Below are 20509 nucleotides of genomic sequence, written 5' to 3' on the forward strand. Positions count from 1 at the left end.
ATTTTCTACTGGAAATTATCTAGGTTATTCAGTTTCTAGTTTCTAAATCAAATTTGAAAAGAAAATATGGTCATGATTATGGACAGCTCAGCAGAAACATCTGTTCAGTCAACCTTTAAGCAACAACAACACCAGGGAGGCTGCACTAAACAAAATACCCTTTTCATTAAATAAATACTATTAAGTCATCATCTTCAATATTAAGTGTGGCCAGTTCAGTTCAGAAGCTGTGGAAAGAACCCAGAGGAGGGCACTAAAATTTGCATGAGCCATAAAAATGTCTAATGAAAAATGACTGAACATGAGCTTTTTAATCTACCAGAACAAAATTTAAAGTGAAGAGCATCAAATTTAATACAATCAGCTGCTCTGTTTCATACAATAGACAACTAACCCATTAAGTCTTTTGCAAACTAAAAGTTAGTATTGATTGCTGCCCCAGTTCAATTGATATAAATAGAAGATGGTGGATGCATATATATGAGTAGTAGCCACAGTTATATCAGACTGAAATATTTATGGACATTAAAATTTCCTTTTTCAGTCTTATGACAGCTAAACTAAATAAAAATAGAGAACTTTTATTTGACAGCTTTCCTAGTAACTGGCTATTATGTGGTCTTTCACAAGCTTTATCTACATGATCTGTTCCTTGCAATTATCAAGGTTAGTTCAACCTCTGCTTTGATCTGATATTGTTACCATATGGTACCACTCAAATATGACTAAATGCTGAAAAATACAGCATCTTTGCTTAGCCCTGAGTTGTGTAGCAGAAACACTATCATCAGAAATGCAGCCATTGTTTAACAGAACTTGCAGATTTTTTGTGACAACTACAGCTGCTTTTCCTTTTGACCCAAGTGTATTCACAATTATCTCTATTATAGACTTGCCAACTGTTAAAGCATCCTTTTAGTTTGGTCCCATTTATCACAATCTCTTTTGAATAGTAGTTGTATTTGTGGAAAAATGACTTTTAGATAGGTAATGGCATACTTGAACAATCAGGAGTATTCTATAGGAAATGGAGAAACTTACTCAATTATTTTCATACTAGAAATACATGCGAGTTCACTTAAAAGTATTTTGCAGATGGATAGAAGTTAAGTTTTAAAATTGCCATGTTTTATTTAACAAGGAGAACTCTAGCTGTGGGTAACTCCTTGACATAATTGGTTCCCAGGTCATTAGCCAAAGTAGTGAGCAGGATAATGATTGTTTTTCATTCTTGAAGAGAATTTAGGCTTTCATAAGTGCAAGCAGATCTTGTTAGTTTCTGAAGAAGTGTCAGTCAGAACATGAACAGAGCACTAACAGGAGCACATATAGTAATATGTCCTGTTTTACATTTTAGTACCTTGTACTAAAATATTGGTATGAAAAAGTATATGGCCTTAGTCTCTGCAGCCATAAAGTATGTCCCAGTGAGAATTTCTGTCTCTTGGGCTTAATGAGAAATCTCTTCCACAGGGTTGCCACATTCAGCCTCGAGGGAGAAAGTATCTACCTTGACTTTTAACACAGCTCAAGCTATCAACTGCTAGTATAAAAGTTTTCAATGAATAAGTAAGGGTCCTTCCAGCCATCATGAAGCATAAATGGTAACAGATACAATGGGTTTGTGTTTGAGAATGATGGTTCCAGAAATTGAGTGTAATCTAAGGTTTTAATTGCATACAGGCAAGCTAAGCCATTATCTTATGAAATCAGTGTTTCTGAAGGTCACTCTGTCCAAATGAGGGGCACTTCCAGATAAGAATTACGAGCTATGGTCAGTTATGTTAGACTGCATAGAATGACTCCACTCAAAGGGCATGAAGAGGTTAGAAGCCCAGAAGGCAGAATACGAGGACTGACTCTTAAGCACCTTTCTTTGAAATTGGAGGTTGGCAATTGGTCAGAAGTTAAAGATATGCAAGAGCACTTGTAGTTTTCCTTTTAATGATGTTGTAATAGAAGGCAATTTGTTACACCATCTTGATGTACAAAACATGGCAAAAAAGGAAAATTTATCTCTTGTTTACACTGAGGCAAAATCAAAGTCTTTTCTTTATATTGGCTAAAACTCCTTTTGGCTGTTCCGTGGTGGAGAATTCACAGCCTCTCCCAAAGAAATCTAGTGCTTCATTGTTTCACTGATAGAAAGCTTTTTCCTCGGGGTCTGATCTGAATCTCTCTTGTTACAATTCTGACTGGTACTCTTTGTTCTTTTTGGCATCTACCTGTAGAGTGTGGAGATTGCTGTTTTCCTGTTTCTTGTTCTGGAGAAGCAGCACATAATAATGCAGTCTTTGTAGACCTAGGGCCTTAAGTCTGTTCTGAACCTCATTTATCTCCTTTGAATTTTGTATGAGTTCTGAGTTGCCTCAGTCAGAATTGAATGTATGGCTCCAGCTCAACTGGTAAGTAACACCATGAAGAGCAAACATAATTTCTCTGCTTTTGGACAGTACTCCTGTTTCTAACTTAGAGTATTGTGCTCACCTTCTTTGCAATTGCAAGGTTGACTTATATTCAGTTTATGAACAGTCCATCAATACAAGTACTTTTCTACAGAACCATTGAATAGCCACCTAATTTCCTCATTTTGCATTTCTCTAGTTCTGTGTTATAAAAGAGTATCAAACTTTGCCACTATTGCAATGCCCTGCTTATCCCTTTTGTTTCCAAAGTAATTCACAAAACCATCAAGAGAATTCTGATGCTCTCTCTACATGCTCTCTGACTGATAGTATTTTCAAATTACTTCCATCTTTGTGTCATGCCTCTGAATACACAGACTCCCAGTTGATAATAAATAAACAATAGTTCCGTAAGTAAAGAGATCTGGTGACTTAATTGCAATTTATATATCCTGGCTTTGCTTGAGAAAATATTAAGCAATACTGCATTATTACAATCAAGATATACAACTTGTGCTGCTTTTCTTCTATCACAAGGCCATTTATGCTGTCAGAGAGAAAATGGACAGTTCTGATGTAAACTACTCTTGACAAATCTACGTTGGCTGTTGCTCAACTCTGATTAATTTTCCGGCAGTTGTGTATGGTGTGATACCTTACATGGGTTAGTCATGGGCTTGACAGTGCTGGGTTAATGGTTGGACTCAATGGTGTTCCAGGTCTTTTCCAACCCAAATGATCTTATGATTCTATTTTGTGCTTTAACAATTACACATATTTTCCAAAGCATGAAGACAGAGCGAAGAAGCAAGGCATTTAAACACAGGTTTCTTGGGTCAACTGAGAGGCTAGCACCTAGCTTCTTCAAAATGTTTAAAGGCTTACAGATTCTGGGTTGTGTCTGCTCAGAATGTGTCCACATCAATATGTTAGGACAGCCTAGAATATCACAAAAAAGAATGGGTTGACTGTGCATAGGCCATGGAGTTTTGAAGCTGGCTAAATCTGTAAGTCCTTAGCTGTTCCTATTCCCTTCTTTAGACAAAGGTGATACATATGTGCTATATATATATATACATATATATATATATAACTAGCATGTATAAGTTTGTATTTGTAGTCATCATTTCCTCAAAATCCATATTTTAACAGTTCTGAAATAGATTCTGAACATTTATCTGAACATTTATCTGAAATAGTATCTGAACATTTAACAGGCTACACTATCGAGCCCAGATGATTTGAATGCATTTAAGTAACATTTGTTGAGCTCCTTGCCTATTCAAGGTCAGTTCTGACCCTTTTGCCTTTTGTTGTTGGCATTAATTCTATTAAGCAGCCCAGTAGATTTGTGGTGAAGATTTATGCAAAGAAAGAGGAAGTTTTAACATTAGCTTTGTCTCTGTATTCGTCTAGTATTCCCCCAGTGTTGCACAGTGTACTTTTTCTTTCATCCTCTTCTTGCTTTTAATGTACTTAGAGAATTCTGGAGTTTGATGTGTCCCTTTCCAACTGTGTCTAATTTTGGCCCATTATACCATGTTCTACTGTGGTTCTTCCTTAGTAAGTTGACCTCGTTTCCATTCCCTACATGCTGTGAGATCAACAGCAAGATCCTAACTAAGACAATGTGGTCTTATTGTACAATGCCCATTACTCCTTTGCAGGAGACTTTGCACTCCATGTGGTCAGCATTGTTTATTTAAAGAACTGTGACAGTTTTTTTAACTCCTTTTTCAGTAGCACCATGTTCTTCGTCATTCTTCCAACTAATTCTGCATTTAGGAAAGTTTGCCTACTTAAATTACATTTTTTAAATTCTTTTGTCATTTTTTTCTTTTCTTCTTTTTTCACAAACAAGCCTAATCTTTTATATTACTATCAGTCATGAATTATCAGATCATTATTTTGCCACTTAAGTCAAAAATGTCAATTGTCAGCTAAATCTTTCAAGTCCTCCTACATACCATTTGCAGTTCTTGCATTAGTGTTCAGCCATCAAAGACTGAAATAAATGTACCACTTCCATCACATTATCCTCTTCTTTAACCCCTCCTTTTATAAATAAACTTATTTTGGCAGTAGATCACAGAACAGTATTTATTTGAATTTGATTTGCCCATACTATTGGGCTTTGTATATAAATACAGCATTCAAATTCTGAAGAAACAAGCAAGTCTGTCTGTAGAGCATGTTCCATGTCTCCACAAGAGCTGTTTGCAGTCACTGCTTACCTATTGCCATATCTCTAAAACTTCTTGGGACATCACCATGTGTTGAAGAGGACAATTTGCCATTCTGCCTTTAGCATCAGTTAAACCACCACTTCATTATATGTGTGTCACTGCTGATAAAAATATCAATAGATCTCTAGGTTCCATGATGATTCTTACAGCCTCCTTGTCCCTTCTGGTCCACTCAATCTCATGTCTGGATATATTCTTAGGGTGAAGGTGGAGGGACATTATGAACAGTGAAAACAGTAGGTTTTGCAGGTATCATACCTACCAACACCTTCCTGGGGTTCATCGCACAGTCTCTGTTGTCTTTGTTCCCTTATTTCAGATTATGTAGGTCACATCAATACTTCAGCATAAAGCTTCCTAAAGCATCTGCCTTCAGAATGTCAGTCACTAAAGATGCTGCATCTTCCGATGCTCCATCTGCACTGTCCAATAATCACAGGTCAATGGAATGCTGGTGCCCAGTGCTAGAGAATCAAATTTGTGTTACAAAACAGCAGTGGTGTCTCTTTGCACACATAAATAAAATGTTATGTTTCCTGTGTGTGAGATAAATGCTGCTAAATTTTTCATTTGTAGTATTTTGGAATCTGTCATGCAAAAGCATCAAAATTGATTTTCTGATATCGTCCATCTTTTGTACATAATTTCTTTTACATACCTTTGGGAAAGTATGGGAATTATAGGATTGTTCTTCCCCCAGATAAGATACAGAGTTAGTAACAATTTTTAGAAAGGGTACAAAAAATGAGTGGTACTGGACACTTAATTTAGATTAATCTTCACTTCTTTTGCTGATTTTTTGATTGCTTTTGTGTTTGTATTTTTGGTTGGTCGGTTTGATTTTGTTTGGTATTTTTGTTGTAAGGCTGAGACAATTGGGATGGCTGGGCCTGTAAAAAAGATAGGGGAAAACTTCCTCGCAGGGCCTGTTGCTGTGGGACTGAGGGGTAATGGTTTTAAACTGGAGGAGTTTCAGATTGATTCAGATTAGATATAAGGAAGAAAGGTTTTTATGAAGAAACCTAGAACAGATTGCCCATGGAGGTGGTAGGTGCCTCATGCTGGAAACTTTCAAGGTTTGGATGAGGCTCTGAGACACCTGATGGTGAATGTGTCCCTCTGATAGTTCAGTGTGTCCCTGCTTATTGCAGAGGGATTGGACTAGATGACCTTTAAAAGGCTCAAACTATTCTATGTTTCTAGTCAAATGTCATGATATTCACACATAAGCTTCCATGTAAGAAATACGGTATGCTACACAAGAGCTGTGTACAGTGGATCATTAGAATTTTTATAAATACTTCAGGAGAATTTTGAATCCTTTGAAAGAGATACAGAAATAATAGATTGACTAAGTCCTTGTCTTTCAAGATTTTAGCCAAAATCAGATAACCTACCACTACACACCTACGCAGTAATTGCTGCACACTTACTAAACACCAATATTCATCTACAGGTTGAGCTAAAACAATAATCCCTGCCTTATTTTCAGAACAGAATTTTCAGTGGAACTTGGAGGAAAATAATTGAAGTAGTTGTTCTGTAAAGGTTACTCAGTTGATTCTGATAAGAGTATTTGACATTTGCTTTGTAATGCAAAATAGATGCTGAGTTTTAACAGATATGTTTTTGGGTTGGGTGGTCTTTTGTTTGCTTTCAATAAAAAGAAGAACTTTCAAAAGCCATTGTGAATTCTGCATGAAAGCATTAATTAGAAAACATAATTCTAGCATTGTGCTTAATCAGAAAAACACAGAAATTTAGAGCCCAACAGAATAAAACATAAACTTTCCAAGAAATGTTTGTTGTTCCAGCTCATTAACACACTGTCTCTGTTGGACAGCATTTTTTAAATACCATAAAAATTAACAGTGTATTTAAGAATGGTTTTATTGGCATGCTTCTCCAAATTCTAATTTAAAGCTAGTGGTTAATTGTGCTGTCTTTATCATCAGAGCTTAGAGAAGTGAATACACTCCATGGCTTCAAAATTTCCACTTCAACTTGTTGATTTAGGTGAAAATGCATTCTTCAACTGAAGTAAGAAAATATTTCAGTGGAGGTTGTTAGCTAACATTATAGAAGGATGACCTCTTAGTCCTTCAAAGTTTAACAGAGCATAAAAGATGTTAGCTTGATTTCACATGAGTAGGGTATTGAGAAAAAGCATAAAGCATATTTTTTAGTTTGTTTTTTTTTTTCTGATGGACTATTTCAAAACAACTAGGCATAAAATTACTTGGGTTTTGTCTGTTCCAACTTGTTCAAACTGTTTTGCACTGTGTAGAAATCTTTAAATGAGCTGAAAATGGCTAAATGATTGAGGTTTTTGTTAACTTAGTTTGGGTAGTGGTATCTTCTTTCTGCATAGTGCTTTATTCTTTCTATAACATTTTCAAAATTTCTGTTTCATTTGCTTAATCTCTTTGGCTACTATGAGTTTCTTTAGGATTTTTGTACTCATCCTTTTCTCTTTGAGCTTTTTCTGGTTGAATAAATTCTTCCTGTTCCATTCCCAGCAAATATTTTCTTTGATCTTAGATTCCTAAGCAAGTTGGGTGAAGTCACAGGGGCTGCACAACTCTTTATTTCTTCTGTTTTTAACAGTAGTATCCATATGTGTACCAGGTCTAGATAATGATGTCTACTTTCATACATCCCTCTACAATATTTAAGCCTGAAATGATTCTTTCATGTCACGTTAAAATAGATCATTGTAATCGTCTCCTCTAATTAATTACTGTGTTTCCACATTCTGTATCATTAGATGTTCTTATGTTTAGATTTTGGTTGTTCTAGCTAGATAAATCTTCCATGAATTATGTAGACCTATGAACACAGGTCTCTGGAAAGGCCCTTCTCTGCCAGTTCATCAGTGGCAATGACTACCATGCAGTCAGTCAGTGACTTCATGTTTAGTTTGTTGTTCTTACATTTCTTAATGTAAGCATCTTTAGCATCATCTTTTCTGTCGTGGACATAGTTCCCCAGTATTTGTAAGCTGCTGCAGTTCACACCTAAAGTGGTCAGTGAAGTATGCATCTGTTTTTTGATACAGATCACAAATGGGCTGTTTTTCCATTGTTAGTTGACCTATAATATTTTTTCTTTTTAGTTAACCAATATAATTCTCCCTTTTTGCTATTCTTTTGGGAGTTTGTTTCCCCTTCCTTTTTTTTTCTTTTGCAGATACTTACTACTTGGCATTTTTTTCTGGTCCACAAGAACTAATGATCTTCACCATGACCTTGCTAACACTTGCTTTCTTTTTTGAAGTTCCAGCCTGTGCTTTTTGTTCAGGTGAACTAGGTCACATTTGAATTTGTTTGGACCTTTTCCTAGCATTTACCTTGGGGTTCACAGTTTCTTTTTGAAACTTTGTTAAGAAAACTGCTCCCAGAAACTTGGCATTTTTTTCTAAAGTATATTAGCCAACAAAAATAAAAGGTGGGGTAACTCTTCCTGCAAAGCTTGATTTTCTCCTGTCCTAACAACAACAGGGTTACAATGAAGCTAATACTGTTCTTCTTGTATTGACATGGTAATATAATTTGGCAGTCTGTATAATGCTCTTCATTTCTGCAGTCTGGTGAAATAGCTCAATCACACTTGGCTGCAGTTTCAAATTATATTTAATGCAACCTGATAGTGGATTGCTGCTGACGACAAGTGGCAATCTCTTTCCACCTATGGTGGTACATTCCAGCTTTGCATGGAATCTAATAGAGTTGTGACCTTTGAATAAGTTGGATAATTTTGCTTATTTAACAGAAAGTTATTGTCCACTTTAAATCATTACTTTCCTATGAGATCTTTTGATCTGGTTGGTGATATGGCTACACTGTTAGTCATCAGCTAAGCCATGGAGTTTCAGGAGGTCCGTACCTTTGAGACACAGCCTGCAGTTAAATGTGGTTAAATATTATTAGAATTTAACATCTCTATGACTATTTTTTTGCAAAATATTGCCAGGCTTAGAGAAAAAATCTTTAATGCAGATTGGAGTAGAACATATGTTGGCAAGTGAGTGTTTCCATTTCATCTCCTTTTATGTTGAAACTTAAGGTAGCTTCAACACCTTTCTTAGAGGAACAAGGAGTTGTTTAATAAGTTGTGATTCTTTTCTTTGTGACTTTGCATCTGGCCTTTCTAGAAAATAGTGTAATTCTGTTGGTTTTGACCATATACTGGTTTGTTTGTTCAGGTGCAAGAGGGACTGGTATTTTAAAATCCCTCTTTGATGTATTAATTGTGCAATTTAAGTATTTCTGGCAAAATTCATTTGTGCAGGAGGAAGATAATGTGTCATAGTAGTTTGATTTATACAATAAGTACATGTTCTTTATCACCTTTCTCACCTCACTGGTTTTATTATCTTGCTGCTTCTGCTGCATGTTTCACTGTTTCTTTCCAGTTTCCCTCTAGGTGCAGCATTAGTCATAGCCTACCTGTAATTAATATGCATGTGTTCCATATCCCACATCATGAGATATATAGAAATGTTACATATCCAACCCACTTAAACCCAACTTCTATGACATGTTGGCAAAACAATGCCATGTAATAGGAAAGCACAGGCAGCTGTTCTATAGGTTCATGTCATGCTGAGGAACTCTGTACCATGCACATATTTTATTACTGTAATCAAATGCCTTTAGCAATGCCTGTTTTTCAGAGTCCGTGCTAATTGCTATTTCTCTGGCTACTCCTTCACATCTTTCCTTCAGGTTTACTCCTCTGAGATAATTGTAGGACAGGATGTCAACTAGGCAACGAGTAAATTAACGAAGACTTCTCAAAATAGGGCCTGTTTATCAGTGAAATACAGAGCTCTATGAGTTAACTACACTGAAATATCATTCAATGTTTCTGACATGCCTGTGTCTTTCTGGCTCTTGTTAGAAGCAGGCACTGAGAACTAGGGGATATTACTTAGCTAAAAGATCTGTTAATATGCTGGAAAATGTGCTGGATTTTACTGCTAGATTACAAACAGTGTTGTCAAACATTTATCTCTTACTTACCTGGAAGGATGTAAAATAGTGAGAGTGTTTGTTCTAGCAATATTACTTCTCCTGCTCTTTCCTCTGGTTTTTTTTTGTTTGTTTGTTTGTTTGTTTGTTTTACTTTCTATTTATTATGCTAGAAGTAATATTAATTGCTAATTTATTTCATACAATTACCTTTTTCAATTATTAGAATTCTTTCAGAAGCAGAAATATCCTCACAGGCCTGAAAATATACATTAAGTTTTGTGGTAAAAGACAGCTCAATAGTTGGATTGCTTTTAAAAATTATTGTAGAAAATACTGTGATAAAGACTTTTAATGTTGTCTTATCATTGAATATTTGACAAATGTAGAAAATACAAATAATTCTAATGTTCTTCCACAGATTTAACTTTTGATGCCTATAAAATTACATGTAGAGCTGTTTTCAGTTTCATTGATGAGTTTACATCAGTTCTTTTGTTAAGATATGCCTGCCATCCACTCTGGCCAATACAGCTTATTAGCTAACACGAGTATTAGGTTTATTTAGAAACACCAAAGTTACTGTCTTCATTGCATTTAATTAATTTGTTTTGTACCATATTACAGGCAGATGCACAAGTACAATAATGATCTTGATTTTTGATTGCGTACAATGCCTCTAGACATAGTCTCAAGACAGAGCTGTGATTAAAGCAAATCAATCAGTTGTAAACTGAGTTATCATCAGTAACACTTATGACTGAAGAGAGCACATTGATGCTGGGTTAGTTCACTTCCATTTAGAGTAACGACTAGCATGAAAATGCTGTTTTAGTAGTAGTCATTTTGTATTCTTCCCACTGCCTACACTTCCTCCCTTTCTCCTAATTGAAACTCTGTTTTGATGTGATCTTAGCTGACGCTGTTTCTGACACTGTCTTCTGCTACCATCGGCTTATTTTCTAGATGGGGAGCGATGGAGTTTTGCGCCTCAGTAGCTCTGCTCTAAATAACGAGTTCTTCGCATATGCAGCGCAAGGGTGGAAACAGCGACTGGCAGAAGGTAACTGCATGCTCTCAGGTCTGCCCAAGGTTAATTGTTTTTATGAAGAGTGTCTCTTTTTCTACATTTGAGAAATACATTTGGAATAGAAACTGTAATAGACCAGTAATTCAGCAAAAGAGAAATTGCTGATTCCATTTTGAATTTAGAGGACATTTTTGGAGCTTGCTGTGGCAGCTTATTTTGACAGTTAAAAAAAACCCAAGTATTTTCATCACTGTCAGCCTTGGAAACATGAATGCATGCAACTAAACCCTGCCAATAACCTTTGAAATACTGATGGTATATGGTAAATTAAATCTTTCTATGTCACTCTCCGTTTTGGTTTTCATTAATTTCATTTGGCATTGTTGGATGATCGTATCAGAAATCACTGTATATCATCATTGTATTCACAATTTATAATTACCTATTAAATTAATCCTTGACAACTTTTATTCAATATGTTAGTATTTGTTTTTTAGGAGAATTTACACCAGAAATGCAGTTGCGCATCAGACAAGAGATTGAAAAGGAAAAGAAAACAGAACCTTGGAAAGAAAAATTCTTTGAAAGATTTTATGGTGAAAAGTAAGTACTGAAGCAAATAAAAGTATTTTTTATATTTTCTTTTAGGAGGAAATTAAAATATAATTCTATGCTTCACATAGCACGGTCATATGCTGTAAAACTTAATAAAGCAGTTACCAAGAGCAGTCATTCCCCAATATAAGAAGTTGTGGGTAGAATTATAGTCGTGTGTCTGCACTTGCATTACAAATGCATTTTTAAAGAGTCATAGCTCATCCATAAAAATTCATTCCAAAGAGAGCTTAAGACACAAGCATATGAAGGTTTTTTAATTATATTTTAAAAGATAGCATTACAGCAATTCCTCCCTCCTGCAAAATATAAATACAGCTTCTACAAATGAGAAGACCAGTAGGAATATTTTTGTAATATGTTTTAATTTTTTTCATTTTTTCTAAGCTGGTTGCAAAGTTACTAAAATCAAACAGAGTTTTTGATCTTTTGACTGAGATGGCCCATTGGCCAAGAAGAATATATGACATAGAAAAAATGTTAGCTAGATACAAATGAAAGGGAAAATGACTAATTTAATTTTAGAAGTGAGATGCAAAGAATAAATAAATACCTTTAACTGACTAAAATTAAATATAGTATCACTCTAGGTGCACTAGGGTGAGTCAGCACAATTTCATTGATGATGATAATACAGAGATAGCATTCTTCAGCAGCTGAAGATTCAGTGTTTATCTTCATTTCTTTTAAAAAACAAAATTTAAGGAGATTGACATCTTAAAATCCAAGAATTTTCCTTTTAGAAATTATTTTTAAAAGCCAGTTCATCAACACTTAGAATTATATTTCTGTTTTTAAAAATACTAAGAATTTTTTATAAAGTATGAACTGGCTTTTTAGCAATTACTGATTTTTTCTTTTTATTTTAAAGTATTTTTTAATTATATCCCAGAACCACAGAATGGTAAGGTTGGAAGGGGCCACAGTCGCTCATCTGGTCCAAACTTCCTGCTCAAACAGAGTCATCCTTGAGCACATGGCACAGGATTGCATTCAGGCAGTTTTCCAGTGAGGGATACTCCATGCTCTCTGTGGGCAATCCATTCCAGTACTCAGTCACTGTAGTGACTGAGTGAATAGTGAAGTTATTCCTCACATTCAGGTGGAATTTCCTGTGCCTCAGTTTCTGCCCATTGCCTCTTGTCCTATTGCCTGGCACAACCAAGAAGATCCTGGACCCATCCTTTTGACATTTTCCCTTTAGGCACTTACAGAAATTGACAAGGTCTCCTTTCAGTTGCCTCTTCTCAAGGCTGAAAAGGCCCAGCTCCCTCAGCCTGTCGTCCTATGAGAGATGCTCCAGGCCCTCAGTCATCTTTGTTGCCCTCCACTGGAGCATCTCTAGAAACTCCATGTCTCACTTGTACCAAAGGAGCCAGAACTGTACACAGCACTCCACCTGTGGCCTCATCAGGGCACAGCAGAGAGGCAGGAGCACCTCCCCCAGCCTGCTGGAATGCTCTTCCTAATGCTTCCAGGATACCACTGGCCATCTTGGCAACCAAGAGCATTGCTGGCTCATGGATAGCTCGTTGTCCACCAGAACCCTGTGTCCTTCTCTTCAGAGCTGCTTCCCATTAGGTCAGTCCTCAGCCTGTGCTGGTGCCAGGGTTATTCCTTCCCAGGTGCAGGACCCTGTACTTGCCTTTGCTGAATTTCAGACCCTTCTCTGCCCATCTCTCCCACCTGTTAGGGTCCTTCTGAAGGGTTGCACAGGCTCTGGCATATTGACCACTTGTCCCAGCTTTGTGTTGTCAGTGAACTTGCTGAGAAGGCATCTACCCCTTCACCCAAGTCATTGATGAGTAAGTTAAACTGTATTGGGCCCCGTATTGAACCCTGGGGGACACCACTAGTGACAGGGCCTCCAAATAGACCCTGTGCCACTGATTACAACCCACTGGGATCTGCCATTTAGTCAGTTCTCAATCTATCTCACTGTCTACTCCGTCAAATGTATGCATAATACTTAGCAGAAAAACTGTTCAATGGGAACCATCATTGCATAAGTTGTCTTAGTTTTGCTGTCAGATTTTTTTCACTTAAGAAATCCAGGGCACAGAGTTATATGCGGGGAACCCCTCATATAACATATTATCTTAAAGATTAACTGAAATGTTTCCTGCAGTAACAGTACTACTTCCTACAATCCCCTGTCTTGGACTACTGGGGAATGTAGTGAAAATGAGGCAAGAAATGGACAGATCCATTTTAGTATTTTATTTCGTGCACCCTTACTAGGTGCTTTCCTCCCAGTGTATTTTTTCTACAGCACCTTACCTTCACATATAATGGAAATACTAGGCTCTTAATGTGTCGTTTTATTCTAATGTCTTAATGTCATTTTATTCTAAAATGTTTAATTTCTTAGTAAACAGCTTAGTAAACAGACTTCAGTTTAGTCCAGGTGTTGATCCTTTAGTATCAAAAAATACTATTTAGGTTCTCAGATAAAGAACATAGTGGCTTTTCATTACACATGTCAAGAGAAGAGTCCGTGACTAACCTTTCATGGAGGAAAGGGCTGTGTCAGTTACTGGTATAGGTCCTTCCACAAGAATTAGAAGTTTATTACCAGCAATGCAGGAGTTCCTCAGTCAAAAATGACTGTCACAAAATGATGCTCATAATTCTGCAGAGACAGCAGTCCTGCTGTGCTGACTGAATGCTGGATACCATGGTGCTTGGCAGATAATTGCTCACTCTGTGATGATACATGTCATTTGGTTTCATAGGTTTCTGACATCAACATTGTTATGCAAAATGTCATATTCCACATCACTTCCAGTTTGACTGAAGTATTGAATCTGGTTCTCCCTGCCCTTTCCCCTGCTTGCATTGTTTCACTTGCTTTCTTCTCCTTGGCTGTTATGTAGGCAGAGGTACTTCGCTGACTTTTCCTCATTGTTTACTCATTGAATGGTAGCATTTGCTGTAGCTTCCACCTTGTGTTGCTTCATGGGGCAGTCCTGTGCAGGGGCAAGAGCTGGACTCAGTGGATCTTGTGGATCCTTTTCAACTCAGGATATGCTGTGACTCTGAGATTCTCTTACCTTTTTTCACTTTGGTTTTTAAAATAGCTTTCAGTATGATTGGGCTGTGTCACTTTTCAGCTATGTTGATTTGACTGAACTAGACGTATTTGTAAGCTTTCCTGAGCTGTTTCTCACATGCGCTGTCTGCAAAATGAATCTATCTTGCAGGCTAACTTGCTCACTGCACAGAGTAGTATTTTTGTGCTGACTTAAGTAAATTTGATCTTCTAATATTCCATAAGTAAATTCAAGTTTCACCTTCTGCTTAGGGAAGGACCATTAATAGATGCAGAATCTCTGTAAGCATTTTTATACATTCCACAGCTGATGGCAATCAAAGACTTTAGAGTGCTTTTTCCCTGTTAGCTCTAAGCATTGCATCTCGTATTTGCTTTTTTCTGTACCCAGGTTGTTTATCATGGCACTGTCAGTTACATTTTACTTCCATCCATTTTTGTTCTTTTTCTATTTCCTCATATTTGTTCATTTTTCCTCTCTCTGAATTTTTTCAAAATACAAAATCTTATTCTGCAGTCATTTATTTGATCAGCTGATGAATGTTGATAGAAATCCACATTCTTCTGGCTTGTTGCCCCAAGATTTCAAGGGTTATACTCTATTATGGCAATATATTATCTCTTTTCTCACTTTCGAGAGTTACATGTCAAGATAGTACTATCGGCTAGATCAGAGCTTTAATTTTGGGTAGACCTCCAAATTTTATTGCTGATATAATCCTTTCCTTACTTTGGTTCTTTTTCCCCCCAGTACTATTTATCACAGCACTAGAATATCAGCATCCATATATCCTTGAGTAGCTTTTTGGGTTTATTTACTGGATGACTGTGTCCTTGTTCTACCAGTTGAATTCTGTCCTTAATACTTTCATTGAAATGTGCTTGCTGCTGCACTCATATTTTTGTGCTGTTTTGCAAACTTTGAGTGTCTTTTTCTCTAAGGGAGAAGACAGATCAGCTGTTTATTTTGCAATCTGAGATTGCCTTAAACATACTGATCTTGAGCCTTCTTCTTTAGAAAGCCCTTTTCTTCAGTTTCTTCTTCAACATAGTAGTATTTCCAATATTGAAAAAAAATTATTACGATTCAGTACGTGTTCTGCTGGCCCTTATCTGCTTTATCTTATTTCCCTTGCAGTTCTTTATCTGCAATATGGTACTAGAATGCGTGTATTTGTGTAGTGTCCATGTGACAGTTTCGTTCAACTTTATCCTGTCCTTCCTTCCTTTGCTGATTTTCAATCCATGAAGATAACCATCAAGCAGTATCTTTTCGTGATGTAACCAGCTAGAGAAAATAGACCATTGATTCAGTTTTCAGTAATGGAGTGGATTTGTTTTCCTTTCTCATTTTCCTGAGATAACTTTGGCTCCTTAACACAAGGAATTTTACAGGAAGTTACTCTGAAAACCCTGGTAAACTAAACTTTACTCACCTAAACTTACAACCTGAACTTAGACCATATTGGGAACTTATACTCTATACAGAAGAAAGACACATCTGAAATGCATTCAGTGTGGGAATTGTGAATTTGCTGCTCTGAATTGCTCTCTAGAGGGTCCTTCCTCAGCGTATTGATGGCAGAGGGAGACTTTGTTCATTATTAGTGTGTAGTAGTAGGCAATGCTAATAATTAAGTGAGCTTTTTGGGATGCCAGTTCCAGGCTGGGTTGGTTTGGGGGGTTTTTTTTGTGTTTACAGCTTTCACTGTAATACATCTGCTCAGTGTTTTTAAAATGCACAGCCACAGATTTTGTTTTTTTTACGTGGTCTGTACTTTCATCTGAATAGGCCTTTGTATCTCTGTCCTCTGGCTACACACTGACAAGCAATTTTGCTTCCATAGCTTCTGAATATCTTTTATGCTTGCTTGTTTCCATTTTATTCTTTATTTTCTGATTAAATGATAACAGAGATCTGTTTAGTAGATTAGAAGATCCTTAAGACCATGAAATTTCTTTTAGGCCTCCCACTAAGCTTTTGTGTATTTTCTACTATTATGGAATTGCTGAGGCATAAAGTCTGCTTGGAAAATCTTACTAAAGATGCTGAATGTCTGTACTCCCACTGGCCTTAGAAGAAAATGAGGATGTCAGAGCACATACATTTTTTAAAACAACCTCTTTTTTTTCATCTCTTGGCTTAGTTTTCTTTTGGGTTTTTTGTGGATTTTTTAATTCTGCTGAAGTAATAAAACTCTATTTAAACTAGTATTTTCAGGATCAAAGGTAAGAAAATCTTCAGAAGCATGAATAGTATACATGGCTCCTTTGCACTTCATCCCTGAGAATGAACACATAGATTGTAAATGTGTATCTTTTATCTCCTTAAGAATGTTAACTTCTTTCATATTGCTGGCTGTGTTGACTCTTAAAAGCAGATGAAGGAGGGAGAAAGGGATTTCCTTTATAACTGTTCCCACTAGAGGATGATGCAGTTGTGCATTTATTCTGCAATGGATTCTGTACCAATGTTGCAATATTGTGCTGGTATTTAAAAACAAAACAAAAACCCAAACAAACAAACCAAAAAGAAACAGGAATGTAGACAGAGCAATTACTTATATTAAAAATTTTCATGGTTTTTAACACTTGTAAGTAAATCTCAGCAGATAGGTTTCCAAAATACATAAAACTGTATATAAATTAGTTAGCCACCACTTAAGCAAGCCAATATTTTAAACTTGAAAATATGTATTTTTTGGAAATAAAAAAGATGAGTGAGAAAGGTTAGTCTATTCCCTTATCCTTAATGTGATGGAAATCTCTATTTTAATTTCTGTTTTTCTGTTTTTCTAGGTTGGGAATGTCAAGAGTAGAATCAACGAAGCTCACTGCAGTGCAGAACAATGATGAAGCTGAAAGCAATTCTTTGTGTGGATCTTCTGGCACACCTGGTCCTACTAAGCAAGCAACCTTTGAGGATCAAGAGGAGAAAGGTGCTAAAGTTCCACCTTTACCAGAGAGAGATTATAGCCCATCTCATTGTAAAATGGAACAGGTTCCTGTCAAGGATCTAACAGCAGATTCTGAAGATATACTGATACCTGAAGAATCAGTCATTCAGGAGGAAATTGCTGAAGAGGTCGAGACAGGTATTTGTGAATGCCAAGAGGAGAACCATAAGCCAGAACAGGAGTTTTCTGAGGAGTCTGTAAGTCCAGCTGACACAAATGAGGAAACAGAGGCAGTACAGCTTGCAGACAGCACTGAGTCCTGTGTCATGATGAATGATGTAACTGATACTGAATCTCGCATTGAAATTAAAGTAGAGTTGAAGTCAGAATGCCCTCAGGAGGAGATGTCAGTTGTGATAGACCAGCTGGAGGATTGCATATCACCAGCACGATCAGCTTCTTCCACAAACTCTGTCATAGGTACAATTGAGAAGGATTCTGAGTCTGCAAAAGAGCTAATTGTGCCAGAAATGCAAAGTACTGCTCTGGGAGGCTCCTTGTTCACTGGTGAAGGCATTGCAGTGGATATGGAGCTTCATAGCGACCCTGAGGAACAGTTGTCTGAGAATGCATGTATTTCTGAAACTTCCTTTTCCTCTGGAAGTCCAGAAGTTTGTATTGCCTCTCCTGGAGGAGACACTCAATCGACTTCAGAGGAAGCCTGTACTCCAGCATCTCTTGAAACAGCTTGCTCATCTGAAGTGTCCAGTTCTGAAAATATTGAAGGTGATATTCAGCAAAAGGCCAATGATGAAAACTTGCACGCACCCTTAATGTCAGAAATGTCTCCAATGTCCACCTCACCTGTAACCTCAGAAGCATCTTTGATGTCAAATTTACCTTTAACATCAGAGGCATCACCAGCTTCTAATTTGCCTTTAACATCAGAAACATCTCCAATGTCTGATTTGCCTTTAACATCAGAAACATCTTCAGTATCTTCTGTTCTTCTAACTTCTGAAACATTTGTGACAAATAGTTTGCCTCTTCCATCAGATATATCTCCAGTTTCTAATTCCCCAAGCAGTGAAAGACTTACTCTACAACAAAGGAAATCTCCATGTTTGTTGGAAGACTCCCTTCCCACTCTGAAAGAAAAAAGCTCTGTCATTCCTAATGTGGTTCAAGAAGAGAATCTTGTTCAGCCCAAACAACTTCAGAGTGCCTCTGAAAATATGAAAGTTGGTCCACTAACAATTATACCTGATACTTCAGTATTGGAAGAGTCCCAAAGCAAAAACCTCAGTCATCAGCCATGTAAGTCACATTCTGAAATTGAGAAATCTTACATTGCTTCCATCCCAGAACACACTCCTCCAGAGGTGATCAAAAATAAAAATCACAGTGTTCAGCAAAGAAGTGACAAGAAAGGTACACTCTTGCCTTCAGAGGTGTCTGTCTTATCAGAAGGATCACTTGGCAAAAATAACGAATTGCTTCCATCAAAGCCACATGATAAACTATATACCTCATCTCTAGAGAAAGCTACGTTCTCCGAAGTGTGCAGAAGTAAATCTCACAAGCTAACAGGCATCACCCAAAGTCGTTTAGAGAGTTCGCATTCTTCCAAGTCTTTAGAACCCACAAAATCACCAGAAGCAAGAAATGAAAGTAGAGACCCAGAGATCCCAAAGAGGAAAACAGCAGAACAGCACAGTTTTGGAATCTGTAAAGAGAAGAGAGCTAGAATAGATGATGATCTGCCTATTCGTAGTGCTTCATCAACAAGTCCATCTGATAAAGAACAGCCACCCAGAGAGGAACCCCGAGTTCCACCCCTTAAGGTAATGAATAAATAGGGTGGCTTGGAAACAAAATGTTTATTATGTCCATCTATGAACTGCATACAGGCACAGTACATGATATGTTTTTGGGGATGTATAAGAGTTGTTAGTACTGCTGGTTTTGCTTTACTATTATGTTTCCACCATGACAAATTACTTCTGATACAGATATGTCTACAGTTGTTCAGTAGAGGTCTTTGCTAAAAAATTGATTTTGTTTGTGGGCGAGCTCTCCATATCCATGGCTTAATTGAATTCGACATTTTCCCCATCAGTCACATGCAGCACTTGTTTTTCTAATTGCCCGTCTGTATTTTGTGCTTGTTCTTCTGTGGATGTCTTCTCCAGCAAGCATGACTAATAAGGGTTATCATAACCAGTACTTAGAAAAACAACCAGCACTTTAATCCAGCAAGAGAACCAAGAGTCAAAATAGTTGAAGATCCTTTTGCAAGCCTAAGGCTTGGGGTAGGCTGAAATATAAGATTTCCCTGTAGAATTAACTGGAAACAGACTTATCAGGGGGAAGTATCTGATTTATATATGTATAGATAGCTTTCTTAATGGCAAAGCAAAAGGCAAAAAAATACACCATCTAAGCAAACACTTACATATGTATTATTCTGCTGTATAAGAAAGTATATTTCAGTTGAAAAGGGTTTTTTCATAACAGAGAGTTCTGTAGATTCAGTTATATATAGGCTCAGTGTTTTGAACCTTTTCATTTTGTACTTGATGACTTCAGCCAAGTTTAAGATCCAATTTACTGTATTTAAGTCATTGGCTTTGCAGTACTAGTTCTTGATTATTCAGAAATGCCCTTTTCTGCATTTATTTTTAACTTCTGCAGTCACTGAACATTGTTAATATGGCCGGGAGGGCAAATAGACTAATAGGCTTTAATCACTAGTGCAGAAGCATATTTCAGCTAATTTATTTTTAAGAGCAGTGATGCAATTGGAAGTTAGCCCTGTTCTGAGTTTAGTGATATTCTTTCATATTTGGAAGGTTCTATCTAGCCTAATAAATTCTAATAACTCTCTAAGCATAAAGGAAATAGATCACTAGGGAATAAAAAAAGGTCATTACTATAATAATAATAATAATTTAAAAAAAAAAAAAAAACAAGCACTTAGAGCTCTAGGAGTTCTGGTCATGCAAAGTGGAAATTGAAAAGAATTGCTGCTGAAACCAAAAGCCAAATGTTTTGAAGAATTGTGAACAGTCAATTGCATTTTGTGTAAAAAAAATTTGGCTCTTGTATCCTCTCACCAACAAACCCCTATCATTTGTAAGTAAAGGAGGAAAAAAGAACCCCAGTTCTTCTAAGTCATTCTGTTGTGTGGCTGTCACTTCCCATCATATCTTATGACTATTTTTTCTACAAATACTACCTAGTTTTCTTCTGAGTTCCTTTCAGAAGATAAGTCATAGCATTAACCACTAA

At 36.7% G+C, this 20509-nt stretch overlaps 1 protein-coding gene across 9 annotated transcripts in view; it reads left to right on the forward strand.

Annotated features, from left to right (window-relative positions):
* The window catches only part of ASXL3 (ASXL transcriptional regulator 3), a 131019-nt gene that overhangs the window by 100937 nt on the left and 9573 nt on the right, over window positions 1–20509 (forward strand). For all 9 annotated transcript variants that reach the window (XM_072924600.1, XM_072924601.1, XM_041714728.2 and 6 more), the window contains 3 exons: window positions 10591–10687; window positions 11152–11257; window positions 17121–19062. In XM_072924600.1, the coding sequence (XP_072780701.1) occupies window positions 10591–10687; window positions 11152–11257; window positions 17121–19062 (2145 nt within the window). The remainder of the gene's footprint in view (window positions 1–10590; window positions 10688–11151; window positions 11258–17120; window positions 19063–20509) is intronic.

Source organism: Taeniopygia guttata, chromosome 2 (assembly GCF_048771995.1).
Source record: "Taeniopygia guttata chromosome 2, bTaeGut7.mat, whole genome shotgun sequence".
Taxonomy (NCBI): Eukaryota; Metazoa; Chordata; class Aves; order Passeriformes; family Estrildidae; genus Taeniopygia; species Taeniopygia guttata.